This window comes from Chiloscyllium plagiosum, unplaced genomic scaffold (assembly GCF_037043375.1).
Source record: "Chiloscyllium plagiosum isolate Xiang-an unplaced genomic scaffold, Cpla_swu_hap1 HiC_scaffold_15, whole genome shotgun sequence".
NCBI classification, from domain to species: domain Eukaryota; kingdom Metazoa; phylum Chordata; class Chondrichthyes; order Orectolobiformes; family Hemiscylliidae; genus Chiloscyllium; species Chiloscyllium plagiosum.
Genome location: NW_028270153.1, coordinates 40,715,121 through 40,732,492, shown reverse-complemented (window position 1 = coordinate 40,732,492; position 17,372 = coordinate 40,715,121). Strand labels below are relative to the sequence as shown.

Here is a 17,372-nt window from a genome sequence, read left to right as displayed (position 1 = left end):
CCTCCCTAAGTTCCAGCACTACTCACATAACGGTTGCTTCTCACTTTAAGATTTGGTGGGGGGACTTCTGTCATCCCTGTAAACTTCACCCCACTGAGTAAATGAATGAGAGTATAAACATGAGTCAATTCAAGAGATCTGAGTTTGATTGAAACATTACCAGCAACAACATTGACAGACTTGTTTGAAGGTCCACAGTAAAGTATACATCTTTTATCTCTGTCTTCCTTGTCCAATGGATAGTTTTGGTTGTTATAATCGTAATTCATTCTGTGGAACCAATAGACGATGTGAACTCCGACCACCGTTTTTCCTGTTCCTACAATTTAAGGTTACTAGTGTGAATAAATAATGGATCCATCATTCACTGTTCAACGCATAACACAACAGAATAAAATCAAGGATGTGTATTTAGCACTGAACACTTGTCATTTTCTTCTTGATACTGCATTTAGTTCTTACTTATAATAAGGCAAAATCTTTATTGTTAAGGAGAAGAAGTACTTCCTTTAAAATAAAAGTGTCCCATATTAATATGAAAATTCTTGTTTATACAGTGGATAACATGGTATATACCACTGATAAGTAAATCTCCACTCACCCATTAAGGCATCAGTAGTATTGATTCCTCCTCTCTATGCCACAGGTAGGTATTTCTATATTATTTTCTTTTCCAATTTTCCCTCCTTTTTTCCTTCACACTATAATCCACAGACGGTAGTGGATTTCTGCTACATCACCCAAACTTTTTGTTCTTGAATGTTAAGTGTATAATTATTTTGACTTTAGAAATCTGTCCATACAATTAATAACTGTGCAACCTAACAGGGCAGGTACATGAACTAAGGACTATAATTTGTGTAAAGGATAAACACATTTAAAACCTAGCAGTTTTTTACAATTTCCAAGTGATTTTATGTAGTCTCTGTGGTTACAAGTGCGATCTATTCATAGCTTTTGTTTCTCATCCAAAATATTTGTACATTCACATTTTTTATTCAAGTTCTTGGTCTCTTCTTACCTGGTGGTCCTTGAATGAGAGCAAAAGGGCTCCTAAGAGCTCGTTGAACTGCTTGTATTTGGCTTCTATTGAGGTCTTCAAATTCAGGAAGGGAATAGTTGGTCTGTTTCAATACATTTGATGGTAATTCGGAGTTATCTGTTTAAAAGTGTGTCATGGATTAATGAATGCTAATGGAAGAAATTTAATAAAAGTAAAAATAAATGTCTAGGAATGCTCTCAAAAGAGAATATTATTCATTACAAATAGTCCTCCACATATTGTCGATGTTTCTCCTCATCACAGAATCACAGAAACAGGAGTAGGTCCTTTGGCCTCTGCATTACCTAATGCCAAGCTCCTGCTTTTTCTCCATATCCTTGCACATTATTTCGAGCTAAATAATCACCCAATGCCCTCTTGAAGGCCTAGGAAAGACTGAAAGATTTTGGCCACTCTCACTTTCTCCAACATTCCTGGTTACATCTCAGTCCCTGGCCCTTGTCAACTTTAAATGCCAACAGTCTATCCAACACTTTTTACTCATCAATTTACAACTCATCTAATGACAGAATTTTGTCCTCTGTCACCATGGCCTGGGTAGCATCTCCACCTTTCATAAAGACAGATGTAAAGTATTTATTTAACACGGTAGCCATGCCAGCTGCCTCCACATGTAAATCCACTCTTAGGTCTCTGATTGGAGATATTCTTCCCCTGCCCACTGTTTTACTATTCGTATGCATATTGAAGACTTTGGGACACCCATTTTTATGTTGGCTACCGGTCCTTTCTCACATTTTCTCTCTGCCTTCCTTACTTGTTATTTTTTAACATCTCTTCTGATCTTTATGCATATCTTTTGGTTCTCAATTGTATTATTTTCCTGACACCTGTCTTAAATAAACTTTTTCTTCTTTTGAGTGGGACTAGTATGGCATTAGCATGAAGCAGGAGATTCATTTCAAAAATCTCTTCATATTCATTGAAGAAACAAGCATATCATTCAGTCAGATTTAGAAAGTAAAGTTGATCAGAGGGAGATCAAACATGCAAAGTCAACACCCTGCTCTTGCCTTCTGTAACTTTATCTAGTTCTATATAATACTCACCACATCTTTAGTATGGGCCCCTTGGCATTCCTGGGTTCCTGATGCCTGCAGTGAAACTAGAAGTAACAGATTCTGCTGGTGCCATCAGCAACAAGGAGTTGGAAGCCTCTGATTGGCCAGCAGGACTTTTATCACTGGGACACTTAATAATGGGAAAGGTCCAATAATGTCCACCTCGGTGCCTGAAGGACACTTGATTGCATCAAGCCTCCATAGTGTAATTAACGGGGATTTCCTACTAGTTCTCTGACCAGTGAAATCTCACCCAATTCAACACATGTCCTGAAAGTGGGTACTTCAAATATTGCACATGTTTAATGTTGATCAGAAAATGACCTGTCTGTAAATTCATACAACACAAAACATTAATTTATGAATTTGTACAGTACAATCTCGAAGCACTAGCTGACTTAAATCAACCAATATTTGCCAACTGATTGATACATTAATGAATTTAAATCAAATCATTAGTGGAACAGTTTCAGTCCGTTAATGTATTCAGGGACATAATGCAGGGGCTACAATTTTGGTTGGTTCTGGTTCCTGCACCAATTTTTCCCCATTTCTTTGTTCATCCACTCTAAATATGACCCATTCCAGCTGAAGGGGTGTGATGGCGAGAGGAAGTCTCAAACCACAAATTCCTTAATTCCATTAACCCAACAACCAATTCACCAGGTTGAATCAGACAAAGTGCTACTCAGCCTGGAAATTGTGGGACACAGCTAGGAGCCAGATCTGGATCCTAGCATGGACCTGAAGCAAAAACCTTTCATGGCTCCTCATTGTCCGCCCTTTGCTAAAGTATTCTGTGCTGGTGCCTCCCCAGTAACTGCCCAATGCTGTATTCTCCAAAGGCCTCCCAAAATTCTGATCAGTGCTCATGGTGCGCCAGTGTAACTTTCCTTCGATCCCAGAAACTTTGGTAGGCTTTCAAGTAGGTGTTCACAACACTTATAGCTTTTGGTGCCACAGTGACTAAATGAATTAGAATGTGGTATGAGAAAATCACAAACGAATTAAAAATATAACATAAGTAATGAAAGTGTAGTATATGCAAAACACCACAGCTCCAACAGACTCCAAGACCATGAGAATACATAATAAGTATAGCATTCCACCAAATGTTTATAAATGATCCAAAATGTTGCATTGCTCTAAATAGATGAAGACTATTCAATATAACAGCTGCAAAACCTTAGTGAAGTTCTAACACTATAACAGGAGACCAGCAAAAACGACCAAGAAATAAGAAAGACCCACTTGCTTCCTGGGATGCAGATCCTCCAGGGCCAGGTCTGAACAGAAGGTCCCTACGTCAGTGTACAATTGTAGCCTGGTATACTCAGTGAGATGAAACAGCTTGGCCCTCAAGTGGGTGGAAGTAAATTCCACTGAGCCTCCAAGTAAGTGCCCAGGATACCAAAGAAAGATACAATTTTTTTTTCTCTAATACACCTCAAGCACCAGGGGAGAAAAAGTGTCCTCTCACTGACATTGTAACCTTAGCATAGTCAATATTAGCATGATCTCAGCTAACCACAAGGATATTATCCCAAGTATATCAGACATGAACAGTTTTTCATTGACCATATAATCTCAAGTTACACTGAAGTATAAGAGTACAAAAGACAGTTCAGCATTCAATGACTCTCACAAGAAAAATGCAGCATTTTTCTAGTCTTGCATATTTGTAATGTATTATCATATACTGTTTACAAATGACTGGTTAATTGATTGCAGAAATGTCACAACAGCTGTGAACAAGTTAATAGAAACACCTCTTCAAATTTCTCATATTACCAATGAATATAATCAAGGCTTATATTTGGAATAAATGTACAATTAAATTTGATGTTTCTCTTACTTGTGAGAGGTATGTGTCGACCCAATGCTATATTCTGTGCAAGCTGTGAAGAATTCGGAAGATTCTGAATAGCACGCTCTTTCCGTCTGAAAATTTCAAACAGAAGTTATAAGGATTGTGAGTCTAGCAATCACACAAGTCTGGAGTAGAGAATGGGTCGAGAGTGTGGAAAAGCGCAGCAGGTCAGGCAGCATAAAGGAGCAGGAGAATCGACGTTTTGGGCATAAACCCTTCATCAGGAATGAGGTTTGTGAACCAGGAAGCTGAGAAATAAAGAGGAGGTGGGGGGGGGGACTGTAAGATAGCTGAGAATGCGATAGGTAGATGAAGGTGGGGGAGAAGGTGATAGGCCGGAGTGCAGGGTGGAGCGGATAGATGGGAAAGGTCAAGAGGGTGGTGCCATGTTGGAGGCTTGGGACTGGGATAATGTGGGGGGAGGGAATAAGGAAACTGATGAAATCCACTTTGGTCCCATTGGTTCCAGAGTCCCAAGTGGAATATGAGGTATTCCCCCAGGCATCAGATGGTAAGGGTTTGCAAATGGAGGAGGCCCAGTACCTGCATGTCCATGACAGAGTGGGAGGGGGAGTTGAAGTGTTCAGCCACGGTGCAGTGGGATTGGTTGGTGCAGCTGTCCCAGAGATGTTCTCTGAAACGATCTGTAAGTAGGCGTCCTGTCTCCCCGATGTAGAGGAGATCACATCAGGTGCCACAGGATACAGTAGATGACACTGGTGGAAGTACAGGTAGAATTTTGTCAGATGTGGAAGGATCCTTGGAGGCTTTGGATGTAGGTGAGAGGGGAGGTGTGGGCGCACGTTTTGCACTTTCTGCAGTGGTAGGGGAAGGTGCCGGGAGTGGGGTGTGGGCTGGTGGGAGAAGGGAGTTGCGGAGGGAATGGTCTCTCTGGAATGCTGATGGGGGTGGGGAGGGAAATTTATCTTGTGGTGGGGTCTGTTTGTAGATAGCAGAAGTGGTGGAGGATGATGCAATGTTTATGGAGGTCGGTGGGGTGGAAGGTGAGGACTGGAGGGGTTCTTTCCTTTTGTGTTGGGATGGGTGGGGTTCAAGGGCGGAGGTGCGGGAAGTGGAGGAGATGTGCTGGAGGGCATCTTGGGAGGAGAAATTGCGCTCTTTGAAGAAGGAGGTCATCTGGGATGTTCTATGGTGGAATTAGTTATCCTGGGAATAGATGTGGCAGAGGCAGAGAAATTGAGAATAAGAGCTGGCGTTTTTACAGGAGGTAGAGTGGGAGGAGGTGTAGTCCAGGTCGCTGTGGGAGTCAGTGGGCTTGTAGTAGATGTCTGTGGTTAGTCAGTTGCCGGAAATTGAGATGGAGAAGTTCAGGAAGGGAGGGAGGTGTCCAGGGTGAACCTGCGCCCACAGTACCACCCCCCCCACATCCATCCAAGGCCCCAAGGATCCTTCTACATGTGACAGAATTTACCTGCACCTCCAAAAATTTCATCTACTGTATCCATTGCACCCGATGTGGTCTCCTCTACATCGGGAAGATAGGATGCCAACTTTCGGATTGTTTCAGAGAATATCTCTGGGACACCCGCATCAACCAACCCCACCAGCCCATGGCTGAACACTTCAACTCCCCCTCCACCTCTGCCATAAACATGCAGGTCCTGGGCCTCTTCCATCACCAAACCCTTACCACCTGATGTCTGGAGGACGAACATCTCATATTCCGCCTCGAGACCCAGCAACCACATTAGATCAACGTGGCTTTCACTAGTTTCCACATTTCCCCTCCCGCCATATTATCCTCGTTTGAAGCCTCCAACTTAGCACTGCCCTCTTGACCTGTCCATCACCTTTCCCATCTATCCTCTCCACCCTCCTCTCTGACCAATCACCTTCTCCCCCACCTTCATCTACATATTGCATTCTCAGTTACCTTACCCCCAGCCCCACTCCCCTCCCATTTATCTTTCAGCCCCCCTGGTCCACAAGCCTCATTCCCGAAGAAGAGCTTATGCCCGAAACGTTGATTCTCCTGCTCCTCGGATGCTGCCTGACCTGCTGTGTTTTTCTAGCAACACACTCTCGACTCTGATGTCCAGTATCTGCAGTCCTCACTTTCTCCTCCCTAAAGAAGATAATGAGGTAACCTCAGCATTGTCTGTTTACAGATGCAAGCTAACCTCTGGTGTATTTCTGCGCTTCCTGTTTTTATTTCAAAGCAAGCTTTCAGTTTCCTAGCTCTAACACTCTTTCTCAAAACCTCGCCTCACCTTTCCACCCACAAGATGCTCCTTAAACCACTCTGACCAAAGTTTTAATCAACTGTCATCACACTCACGTGGCCGAATGTGAATACTGTTAAAACACTCTCCTGTGAAACACTTGCAGATGTTTTCTAATATTTAGGGCACTGCATAAACACAAGTCCACAATCGTTTTGAGGGCTTTTCCAGCAGGAGCATGAATCAGTAGTTCAGGATAATATGCCAAAATTTATGCAATATAAAGACATACCCTTTCCTGGGTGGAACATGATACTATGGAAAATATGGAAGCGTTTGTATAAAATCTAGCTTCAGACATTTTTTTAATGGATCTAGATTCAATGGTATAATCAAAAAATATTCCACTGGAATTCCAAAAAGATTGCAAAAAGTAACCTGCAGTCAACCTTGAAAGGAACTATTAAAGAGACAGAATTTGGAAGTGTTACAAGAGCAAGAGCCCTCTGACTACTGGCACATGATCATTATGTGTCTATTTTTGGAATAATTCATCAATGTGAATCTGATAAATCAATTTCTCTTTCTGCATTGTTTGTCCAGGTGTACCTGACCTCCTCTGCTTTGCTCTCCTCCTCATTCTCAGTCGCTTGTTGCTCATAATCAAGCAATTCCATTGTAATCCCTTGATCCTTTGAGTTAATTGACAGCAAACAACACACAGAACTAATTCTGCTAACTCACTATATCTACTTTTTCTAACAGTCCTGAGCAGTTCAAACATCAAATGCTATAAGTGCCTACGAAAGCAGTGAAGCTAGGAAGCTGAAAGCTCACAGTGAAATGAAAACAGGAAGTGCAGAAATACTCCAGAGGTTAGTGTGCTTTACTGTAATTATGTTGGGTTCGGAGTTGATAACGATGTCTCATGAGGTACAATTGTAAACCATAACCAAGTTCACTCAATTAAATCATCTCCATCTCTGAAAACTTAAGAAAGAAAAAAAACGGGGATGCAATACAAACATTGCAAGTGTCTGGAAATATTTACAGGTCAGCTTTTCACACAGCAAATGTACAGCTTTCGTCCAGTATTAAGTTACAAGGTGATTCTGTGATATGTTGGATTTTCTCAGTCTGACGTGGGAAAAACCAACTGGTCCTATATGTGGAAATCCACCCTAGTCCCATCTCCAGCTACTTATGGCAGGCACAGAAAAAAGGGTAAGTTAAAATGCTGCACACATGCAGTATTCCCAATCTTGCTGGCATGATTGTGGATGTGGACATGTTAAACCTTTCACAATTTTGATGGAGTCAGGTGGTTGATGAAGTTGATGAGGTCCATACCAGCACTGAGGTGTAAAGTACCTGGGACACTCTGGTTTTGGAACCTTTTGATTGATTAATTCAAATGCCAATATATAATTCTGCATGATAAGCTAAACACATTTTAGGATGCTAGGATGTTACTCTAAATAGAAAAGAGACCATTAAATTGTCAAGCATTTCTAAAGTGGAAAAGGGGTCAAATATATTAGAATACTTCCTTAGAGCGGAGCATGCGGTGGCTCTGTGGTTTGAATTGCTGCCTCACAGCACCAGAGATGTGAGTTCGATTGCAGCCTCAGGCAACTGTCTATGTAGAGTTTGCACATTCTCCCTGTTTCCTCCAGATGCTCTGTTTTCCGCCACAGTCCAAAGATGTGCAGGTTAGGTGGATTGCCCCTTACTGTCCAGGGATTAGGTTAGATTCCCTTCAGAATGGAAACAGGCCCTTCGGCCCAACAAGTCCATACCGATCCTCCGAAAAATAATCCACCCAGACCCATTTCTTACCTTACTTTTACCCCTGACTAATGCACCTAACACTATGGGCAATTTAGCATGGCCAATTCACCTGACCTGCAAATCTTTGGATATCCTTGCGAGGTGGATTAGCCATGGGAACTGTCGGGATAGAGGGTTAGGGTGGGGGAATTGGGTCGCTCTTCAGAGGGTTGGTGTGGATTCGTTGGGCCGAATGGCTGCTTCCATACTATCTGGATTCTATACATTATCTAATAGATAAAATGTTCTCTGCATTGAACTGTCATATATATATTTGACTGGCGATTGTTCCGTGTGATTTAGTCTTTTTTATTGATTGACAACTTAAAGATATCTGTTACCTGCTTTATGCTTGAACAGATGGCCAAGCATCTGTTATATATTTTGCTCTGAATGCATTGTTGACACAGTCCTGCAATATAACCTGATTATGCATGCTTGACTAAATTCCAAACACAACCAATGGATTTAGCTCAGTAGAGAATGTATATACAAACTTTACTCTGTATTGCAAACCAGTTGTCCAGCCAATTGAGCGAGCTGACATCTACCACCACCCCCTCCCCCACACCAAATGTTCTAATCCTACAAACTTTCACAACACTGGACAAAAAAAAAATCATTTAATCATGGTTGTCAGCTATAGTACTTACAGATCAGGAAGTAGTTTGGGAATAATCTCCACCACAAACTTTGTCTCCTTCTGGAATATTTCATTTGGGATCATATCCATGGTGGTTTTGTACACAGAAAAGTTTGTCTTATTGTAGGTCTCTCTGTCAGGTTTGGGACCATCATTTTGGAACTCTTCAGTCACAGCATGTGCTACCCAAATGTAATTGTCAGGGTCAATGTTCAACTCTGAGGTGTTTTCTGATATGTGAAGGGCTTTAAAACTTAGATGAAGAGCCTCATCATTTCCGGTCAGATTCCTTTCTGGTTTCTTTTTCAAGCCTCTACACCGGATACACAGATAGCAATTAGTCAGGGCACTTCCAAGGTGCCAGTTTTTACAAAATTCTTTAGGAATACAGAATGTGCCCTGAAGCTTCCCAACATGTGTATTCTCCCTCTTCCAAGTTATTTTAACATCATAGATGACTATAACTTCATTCTCGCAAACAGAACTTGATGCAGATTCCATTGCGCACAATGGTCCCCAGATTCTTTGGTATTCCTTTGCACTATTATAGGTCTTTTGAGGCGACTTGGAGGCATATTCTGAGAAGCATATAATGGGATTTTCTGCATGTTCAATGCAAATCTCAAAGGCTGGAGTTATACTCAACAATTGCACAGCTGGCACCAAAAAACCATTCTTTATATCTGTGCTCAGTTGCAACTGCAATGCATCACCATTTTTCACCTCCAGGGAAATGTGTACATAATGTGAAACTGAAGAAATTTGACACTTGCTTACATCTATCTTGCCAAAGTGCCCTTGCTTGCCATTAGATTTGACACCTTCACTGTTCTCCAGGAGAAGGGCAGCCACTTCAGAAAATCTTTCCAACCTGACTGCTTGCACAACTTGCTGCCAAGTGTTAGCATTAATAGTGCAGACATGTGGGTTGCAAAATGGTGCAGGTGGAAGAATAGAATTTCTTGTTGTTTCTAAGCAGTAGATTCGTTTCCTCCATGTTAACTTCATTGTTTTTGTGCTCTCATCATAGGCAGGTTGATCCACCAGTTGCAGAGTTCTGTAATTTATATCAAGGAGCTCTGATAGGGCATTATACTTCAAAGGGAATATGACCTTGAAGCATCTGGTTAACGATTCAACTTCAACAGCGAATACCAGCTTTTGTACCACTTGACTTCTAAGCTGTGTTGCAAAGTGGAGGCATTGAGCCTTTTTTTCATAATTTGAAGCCGTTCTATTCTTTCTGTTGAAATCCATACATAGGTTGTCAATTTCCTGTTTGCTGTATGGAAGATCTGCTTCCCCGCATAGGACCATGGCAAGGAGACGTTGGATAATAATGTCCAGATATCGGCGAATGGGTGAAGTGGCCCAGGTATAGGATTCAAGTTGCAGAGAGTAATGTCCTTGCCTTGACAGAGCTGTTGAGCTGGAACGGACAAAGAAGGATTTGTGCATAAGTTTTCTCAGTTCCATTGTTACTGGTGCAAGATTTGGGTGGATATCATCTGTTGCAATGAAATCTGCCAACCTGTGAATGTCATTATCCTTAGCTGCTTTTATCAGGCTACTCCACAAAGAGGACAGGATCTGGAATTTCTCACAAGGTGGAGATTGAACATTTGGCGTGATGCCCAAGTGATGGGAGAGATGAATAGAAAGGGAAATCAGGTTTTTGTGCGTATTTTCAAGCTTGGCCAGCTGCTGAGATGCAGGAGACCCCTGGCATCTCAATGGTGTCACACTCACTGTTTTTGTTTTGTTGGTCAAGAATTCAGCAACAAAGCTATTCATCATTATCATTAATTCTTCAATCATCTGCTGGGATTTTCTATTTCCTAGGCGTCTCTCTTCATCTGCCTGATCATAATAGCAATCGTCCTGAAGTCGACATTTTCTGTGAACTCTGGAGAAGTGAAAAGCTGTTGCAACTGAATCTTCCAAAGTGTCAAATCTCAATTCACTTCCACTAAAGCAGTTGAGGATATCCTCTGCTTTATCATAGGAAAGTTTCCTATCTGATTGAATGACAGAAAGTGAAAAGTTTGCTTTAACAACTTTGTCTGTACTCTTTTGCACAACAACAAACAGAGAGATGACCTTGCGTGGTTTTTCTGGTAGCAGGCTGCAGACTTCTTCACTGAGCTTTGGTGGGAGCATATGAATTGGATCTCTGCCAGGCGGATAATGAGTAACTCCACGCTTGAGCGCCTCACGGTCTAAGCAACTACCTCTTGGCACAAAGCTTGCTACATCTGCAATGTGAATCCCAATTTCATAATTGTCACCTAACTCTCTCACACTAATTGCATCATCAAGATCCGTGGAACTCATATGATCCACAGTGAACGTTAAATACTTCCGGCAGTCCTTTCGATTTCCCTCCAAAATATTATTAGTCTGGCTATATTTTGCTATCTCTTTCAGAATTTCTTTTGGATAGCTGTCATGAATTTGATATTCCAAGTTCAGTATTTCCATTCCTGTTTCCATTGTTACCGCTGCAGGAAGCATTTTAGTTACAATTCCCAGTGGCAAGTAAAAGCAGCTTCGCCAGCATAGCAGTTCAACTACAAAGAAATAATTCCTCCTTATTTCTTCAGTAAGACATATAATTTGCGTTGTCACAATTTTGTCTTTTTTGCGTTTGCGAATAGGGATTTTGTTACGAGACTTTTTATCCACTGGTGGTGTGTAGAGTTTTGTAACACATTTATTGATAGGGATCATTACATGCGAATCATATTCATCAACTGTGCAGATGAAGATTCTTGGTAAATCGCCTGCTTTCAATACTCCAACCACTTTTCCGCTTAGATTAGTATTATCAACTTGGCCTGAATCATGATCCAGAATTTCAACTAAAACTTGATCACCAGGAAATGAATGTCCACAGTTAAGTCGACCTTTTATCTTAATGTGTATAGACTGAGGATCATCAAGGGTGACAGCATAGCCTTTGTAAAATTTTTCCATGATTATCTCACATCGCTTATACTTTGAAGGCTGAGTTAATAGCAGTGTCTGCAGCACATGTAAAGGATAATCTGTGTACTGTGCATTTTTCCTCTTCTGTAAGGACTGAATGGCTCCTGCTGGAATTTGATTATTGATGTTCTCCTCTGGTTCTATTTCATCTGCCACAACAATATCCATCAATCCTTCTTCTGTCACTGTTAAAGTCACATTCTTGCTCTCATCTAAAAGTTCTTGCAGTATTGGATCGACATCTTTATCTGAGTAACAAGAATCATTGTCATTTTCATCTTCTGCCTTACAAGCCCAGTTCTCAGTGTCAATAACGGCCTGTTTAATTTGCTCCATTGTGAGGTCCTCTGGGTAAATGCCTTGATTGTCAATACACTCCTGAATATAATTTTTCCAAATTTTGCTGCAGTTTCCAACAGAGCAAAGAGCCACAGCGTCACCCACAACAATCACAAGAGACTGGGCTCGTGTCATCGCCGTGTTCAAAACCCTAGACTGATTGAAAAACTCCAAATTAGCACTCTTTGAAGAAGTGCAGCTTTCACAAGTATGTACTGTAGAGATGATCATCACTCTGAACTGTTTTCCTAGTTAAAAGAAAGAACAAACAAAAATTATCCCATGTGAAGCTACAATTGTTGCAAATATGTATCAAGTATTTCTCTTATTTATTCACAGGATGAGGGCATTTCTGGCTCAGCCAGCATTTCTTGGCAAAGTATTCAAGCGTTGACATAATCTATTATTAAGATGTGTCGTAGAATTCAGGTACAAAGTTAAAAATCAAACAACATTTGTGACAACCACGTGATGAAGGAGCAGCACTCCGAAAGCTAGTGCTTCCAAATAAACCTGTTAGACTATAACCTGGTGTTGTGTTATTTTTAACTTTATACACCCCAGTCCAACACCAGCTCGTCCAAATAAAGAATTCAGGTAAGATGTCAGAAAGTTCCCACAAATATCTCTATTAAAAGTCAGAATGCACAAGCCTTCTTGAAAAAGGTGAAGTGTAGGTCTCTCCAACTCTCCAGTAGATAGCTGAGCTCCTCCCGATACAATCCCTCACGCCCCTCTTCTGTTGCCTCTGTGAGATTCCATGAATTCTCTTGGGAGAAAAATAATTCTGTTTCTTTTTACTTTCTCTGTCTGACTCTTTTATATATTCCCCTTAGTTCCATCTGTATCTTACAACCTTTTATTTTGCTTCACGTACATGAATAATCTGATTATTTTTATTATTCACCTAAGTATTATGAACCAGACCAAAACCCCTCAAAATATTAAGAAGCTTGCCGACACCCTAACTTTCTCTTATTTTAAAGGCAAGTGCCAGGCATTGCATTCTGGTGCAAATCAATTGGCCAAACTATCAGGCTTGAAGCAAAACACACTTTGTTCAAACACTATAATTAAAGTGCAACAAAAGAAATAAGAAATCGGAAGCATTTAACTCTACCGGAAACTGAACAGAATTATGGATCAACTACTAAACAGGAACTTTTCCAATATAATAACATCTCATAAACACACCCTTGGCCAAGGCAAATTCAGTAAAATAGATAGTCTCACATTCAATTCTAGCAGCAGGAAGAGAACCCCAGCTTTTAACTGTTACAGAGAAAGGAAACATAGCTTCCACATTCAGCTTGGCAACTGTTACTGAAAAACTAAAACTCCTGGCTCTGTAAGAGCTTGACCCCACTCATTCAGGCTGCTTCTATCATTCCAACTTTAATAAAAACCCTAAGGCCTCACAAATTGTTTACTTTATTAGCTCTCAGTAAATTGCTCAGCATCTCCCTCTCAATCTTTCTTCATAGTAAAAATTAGGACAAAATATACTTCTTGAAGCCATATCAACACACTTGGAACAAGGGCATCGCTGGTTGGCCTGCATTTATTCCAATTCCTAATTGCGCTTGAGAAGGTGGTGGTAATCTACCTTCTTGAACCACTGCAGTCCACATGCCTTTATTGAGGGAATTCCAGCAACAATGAAAGAAAGGCGATACGTTTCCAACTCAGGATAAGTGGCTTGATGGGAAACTTGCAGTTGGTGATGTTCCTATCTATCTGCTGCTCTGATCCTTCTAAATGGAAATGGTCATGGGTTTGGAAGATGGTGTCTAAGAATCTTTCGTGAATTTCTGCAATGCATCTTGTAAATAGTGCACACAGTTACTACTGAGCATCAGTGGAGGAGGGATTGGATGCTTGTGGATATGGTGCCAATCGAGTGGGCTGCTCTATCCTGAATGGTGTCAAGCTTCTCGAGTGTTATTGAAGCTGCACCAATTCTAGCAAGTGTATTCCATCATACTGTGCACTTGTGCCTTGTAGATGGTGGACAGGCTTTGGGAGTAAGGAGTTGAGTTATGCTCCACAGTATTCCTAGTCTCTGACCTGCTCTTGTAGCCTCTATGTTTATGTGGCAAGTCCAATTGAGTTTCTGATCAATGGGAACCCTCAGGATGTTGATGCTGGAGGATTCAGTAATGGTAACACCATTGAATGTCAAAGGGTAATGGTAAAGTTTTTGGTGATGGTCATATCCTGACATTTGTGTGGCACAAACATTACTTGCCACCTGACAGCCCAAGCCTGGATATTGTCCAGATCTTGTTGCAATTGAACATGAACTGCTTCAGTGTCTGAGGATTCGCAAAAGGTGCTGAACATTATGCAATCATTGGCAAATTTCCTCACTTCTGACATTACAATGGAGGGAAGGACATTGATGAAGCAGCTGACGGTGGTTGGGCTTTGGACACTATCCTGAGGAACTTCTGAAGCAATGTGCTGAAGCTGAGATGACTCACCTCCTACAATCACAATCACTCTGTCTTTTGTGCACAGGACGTATTTAGGCAGCAATGTCCTGGAGCTGAGATGACTGAGCTCCTACAATCACAAACATCCTGCCTTTTGTGTACGGGGCGTACTTAGGTAATTTTTCACATTGTCAGTCAGTATACTGGAAAAGCTTGGAAAAGGGAGCTGCAAGTCCTAGAGCAGAAGCTTTCAGGACTATTGCTGAAATGTTGTCAGGGCCCACAGCCTTTACGGTATTCAGTGCCTGCAACATTTCTTGTTATCATGTGGCGCAAATCGCATTGGCTGAAGATTGGTGCCCTTCATTTACTTCGTTGATGAGATGGCACAGTTCTGTAATGATGCTTTAATCTAATTCATTGAAAACCCTTGCTGTCAATTGCCCATTGTCAATTGCCTCAGGTACCTTAGATTTCTAATGCAGAGTGGCTCAAAGAAACAGCTGAGAGGCAGAAAAGCTGCAGATGCTGGAAACCAAGGTAGACAATCAGGAGGTTAGAAGAATACAGCAAGCCAGGTAGTATCAGGAGTTGGAGAAGTCAACATTTCGGATGTAAACCTTCTTCAGGAGTCAAGAAGGGTTACACCCAAAACATTTGGGGTGGCCCGGTGGCTCAGTGGTTAGCACTGCTGCCTCACAGCACCAGAGTGCTAGGTTCGATTCTAGCCTCGGGTGACCATTTGTGTGGAGGTTGCACATTCTCCCCGTCTCTGCGTGGGTTTCCTCCGGGTGCTCTGGTTTCCTCCCACAGTTACAAAGATGTGCAGGTTAGGTGAATTGGCCATGGTAAATTACCCATAGTGTTAGGTGCATCATTCAGAGGGAAATGGGTCTGGGTGGATTGCTCTTAGGAGGATCATTGTGGGCTGGTTGGGAATCTAATCATTAACTTCTCCACCTCATAGAAATAAGTGCAAGACAGCTAGAGATCTCTGCTGACAAGCACACAGAAAAAGTCTTTCAGCAACTGTAAATAAGGGGAACAGTGAAGGTCATTCTTTTATGGCTGAGAACAAAATCTGAGCCATTGCATTTGCTGCTGTGGATTCATTGTATATGTCGGCCAAGGTCCTACAGAAAAATGGCTTCCTGCCATTTTGAAGGGAAGTATCCATAAGGTTCTGTCGCAGATTCTTACAGCTGACATTCTCTCCCAATTAATAAATGTTGGAAAGTTCTTTTTTCAAAATTTGAACTCTCATTGGGATAGAATTTGACATGTACACTTTTAAACATCCAGTGACTGAGAACATTGCATCGTGTTTTGTTTTACGTTTCAAGTAACTTCAAAAGCAATTTCTTAAATGTGAGCTTTTTTACTTATATACGCAGACATCAACTGAAAATGAATGTAAAAAGGGATAACATGCTGTCTATGCATTTTCACAAATTTTTATAACCTTTTCGAACCAAACCAGGGTTATTTTGAACTCATTATAAATGGGAATGGTTTCTCAACAGGAGACAGAAAACGCAATATCAACTTGAAAGCCATGTTAAAAACTTTCTAATAGTTCAATCAGTTATAAATTTGCCTACCTTGAATATTGAAAACATTCTCGACAGTTACTGTTGAATATCCACATTGCCTGAGTCTGTGCCTCAAGCACTGAACCTAAATTAAACAAAAATGATTACCATATGTGCAATTAATGTTTTTTTTTTGTTTCTTGACTGAAATAAAATAAGTCTTCCTAAGTAAACTGAAAATTTGAGTTTGCAAAGCAAGAAGTGCATCCCTCACCTTCCTCATTAACATTGGGCCCTCTACTTTTTGCCATTTACATAAATGATTTGGATGCGAGCATAAGAGATACAGTTAGTAAGTTTGCAGATGACACCAAAATTGGAGGTGTATTGGACAGCGAAGAGGGTTACCTCAGATTACAACAGGATCTGGACCAGGTGGGCCAATGGGCTGAGAAGTGGCAGATGGAGTTTAATTCAGATAAATGCGAGGTGCTGCATTTTGGGAAAGCAAATCTAAGCAGGACATACACGCTTAATGGTAAGGTCCTAGGAAGTGTTGTTGAACAAAGAGACCTTGGAGTGCAGGTTCATAGCTCCGTGAAAGTGGAGTCGCAGGTAGATAGGATAGTGAAGAAGGCGTTTGGTATGCTTTCCTTTATTGATAAGAGTATTGAGTACAGGAGTTGGGAGGTCATGTTGCGGCTGTACAGGACATTGGTTAGGCCACTGTTGGAATATTGCGTGCAATTCTGGTCTCCTTCCTATCAGAAAGATGTTGTGAAACTTGAAAGGGTTCAGAAAAGATTTACAAGGATATTGCCAGGATTGGAGGATCTGAGCTACAGGGAGAGGCTGAACAGGCTGGGCTGTTTTCCCTGGAGCGTCAGAAGCTGAGGGGTGACCCTATTGAGGTTTACACAATTATGAGGGGCATGGATAGGATAAATAGGCAAAGTCTTTTCCCTGGGGTCAGGGAGTCCAGAACTAGAGGGCATAGGTTTAGGGTGAGAGGGGAAAAATATAAAAGAGACCTAAGGGGCAACTTTTTCACGCAGAAGGTGGTACGTGAATGGAATGAGCTGCCAGAGGATGTGGTGGAGGCTGGTACAATTGCAACATTTATGAGGCATTTGGATGGGTATATGAATAGGAAGGGTTTGGAGGGATATGAGCCGGGCGCTGGCAGGTGTGACTAGATTGGGTTGGGATATCTGGTCGGCATGGACGGGTTGGACCGAAGGGTCTGTTTCCATGCTGTACATCTCTATGACTCTATAACAGTCACGATTCCTACTTTCAGGCATGTAATATAGACATAACATGAATGATTTTCAATGTTAATTTTCAAACAAGGGCAATCTCGCAAAAAAAAAGATGAGCAGTAACTTATCACATAATGTATGACTGATTTTTGATTTTTAAAGATTG

The 17,372-nt window shown here is 41.4% G+C and overlaps 1 protein-coding gene across 3 annotated transcripts in view; it reads right to left on the bottom strand.

Moving 5' to 3' along the window:
- Positions 1 to 17,372, bottom strand: part of helz2a (helicase with zinc finger 2a) — a 107,117-nt gene that overhangs the window by 46,991 nt on the left and 42,754 nt on the right. For all 3 annotated transcript variants that reach the window (XM_087994921.1, XM_087994919.1, XM_087994920.1), the window contains exons 8-12: positions 16,014 to 16,089; positions 8,661 to 12,225; positions 3,980 to 4,065; positions 1,022 to 1,159; positions 161 to 319 (exon numbers count right to left, since the gene is read on the bottom strand). In XM_087994921.1, the coding sequence (XP_087851047.1) occupies positions 161 to 319; positions 1,022 to 1,159; positions 3,980 to 4,065; positions 8,661 to 12,225; positions 16,014 to 16,089 (4,024 nt within the window). The remainder of the gene's footprint in view (positions 1 to 160; positions 320 to 1,021; positions 1,160 to 3,979; positions 4,066 to 8,660; positions 12,226 to 16,013; positions 16,090 to 17,372) is intronic.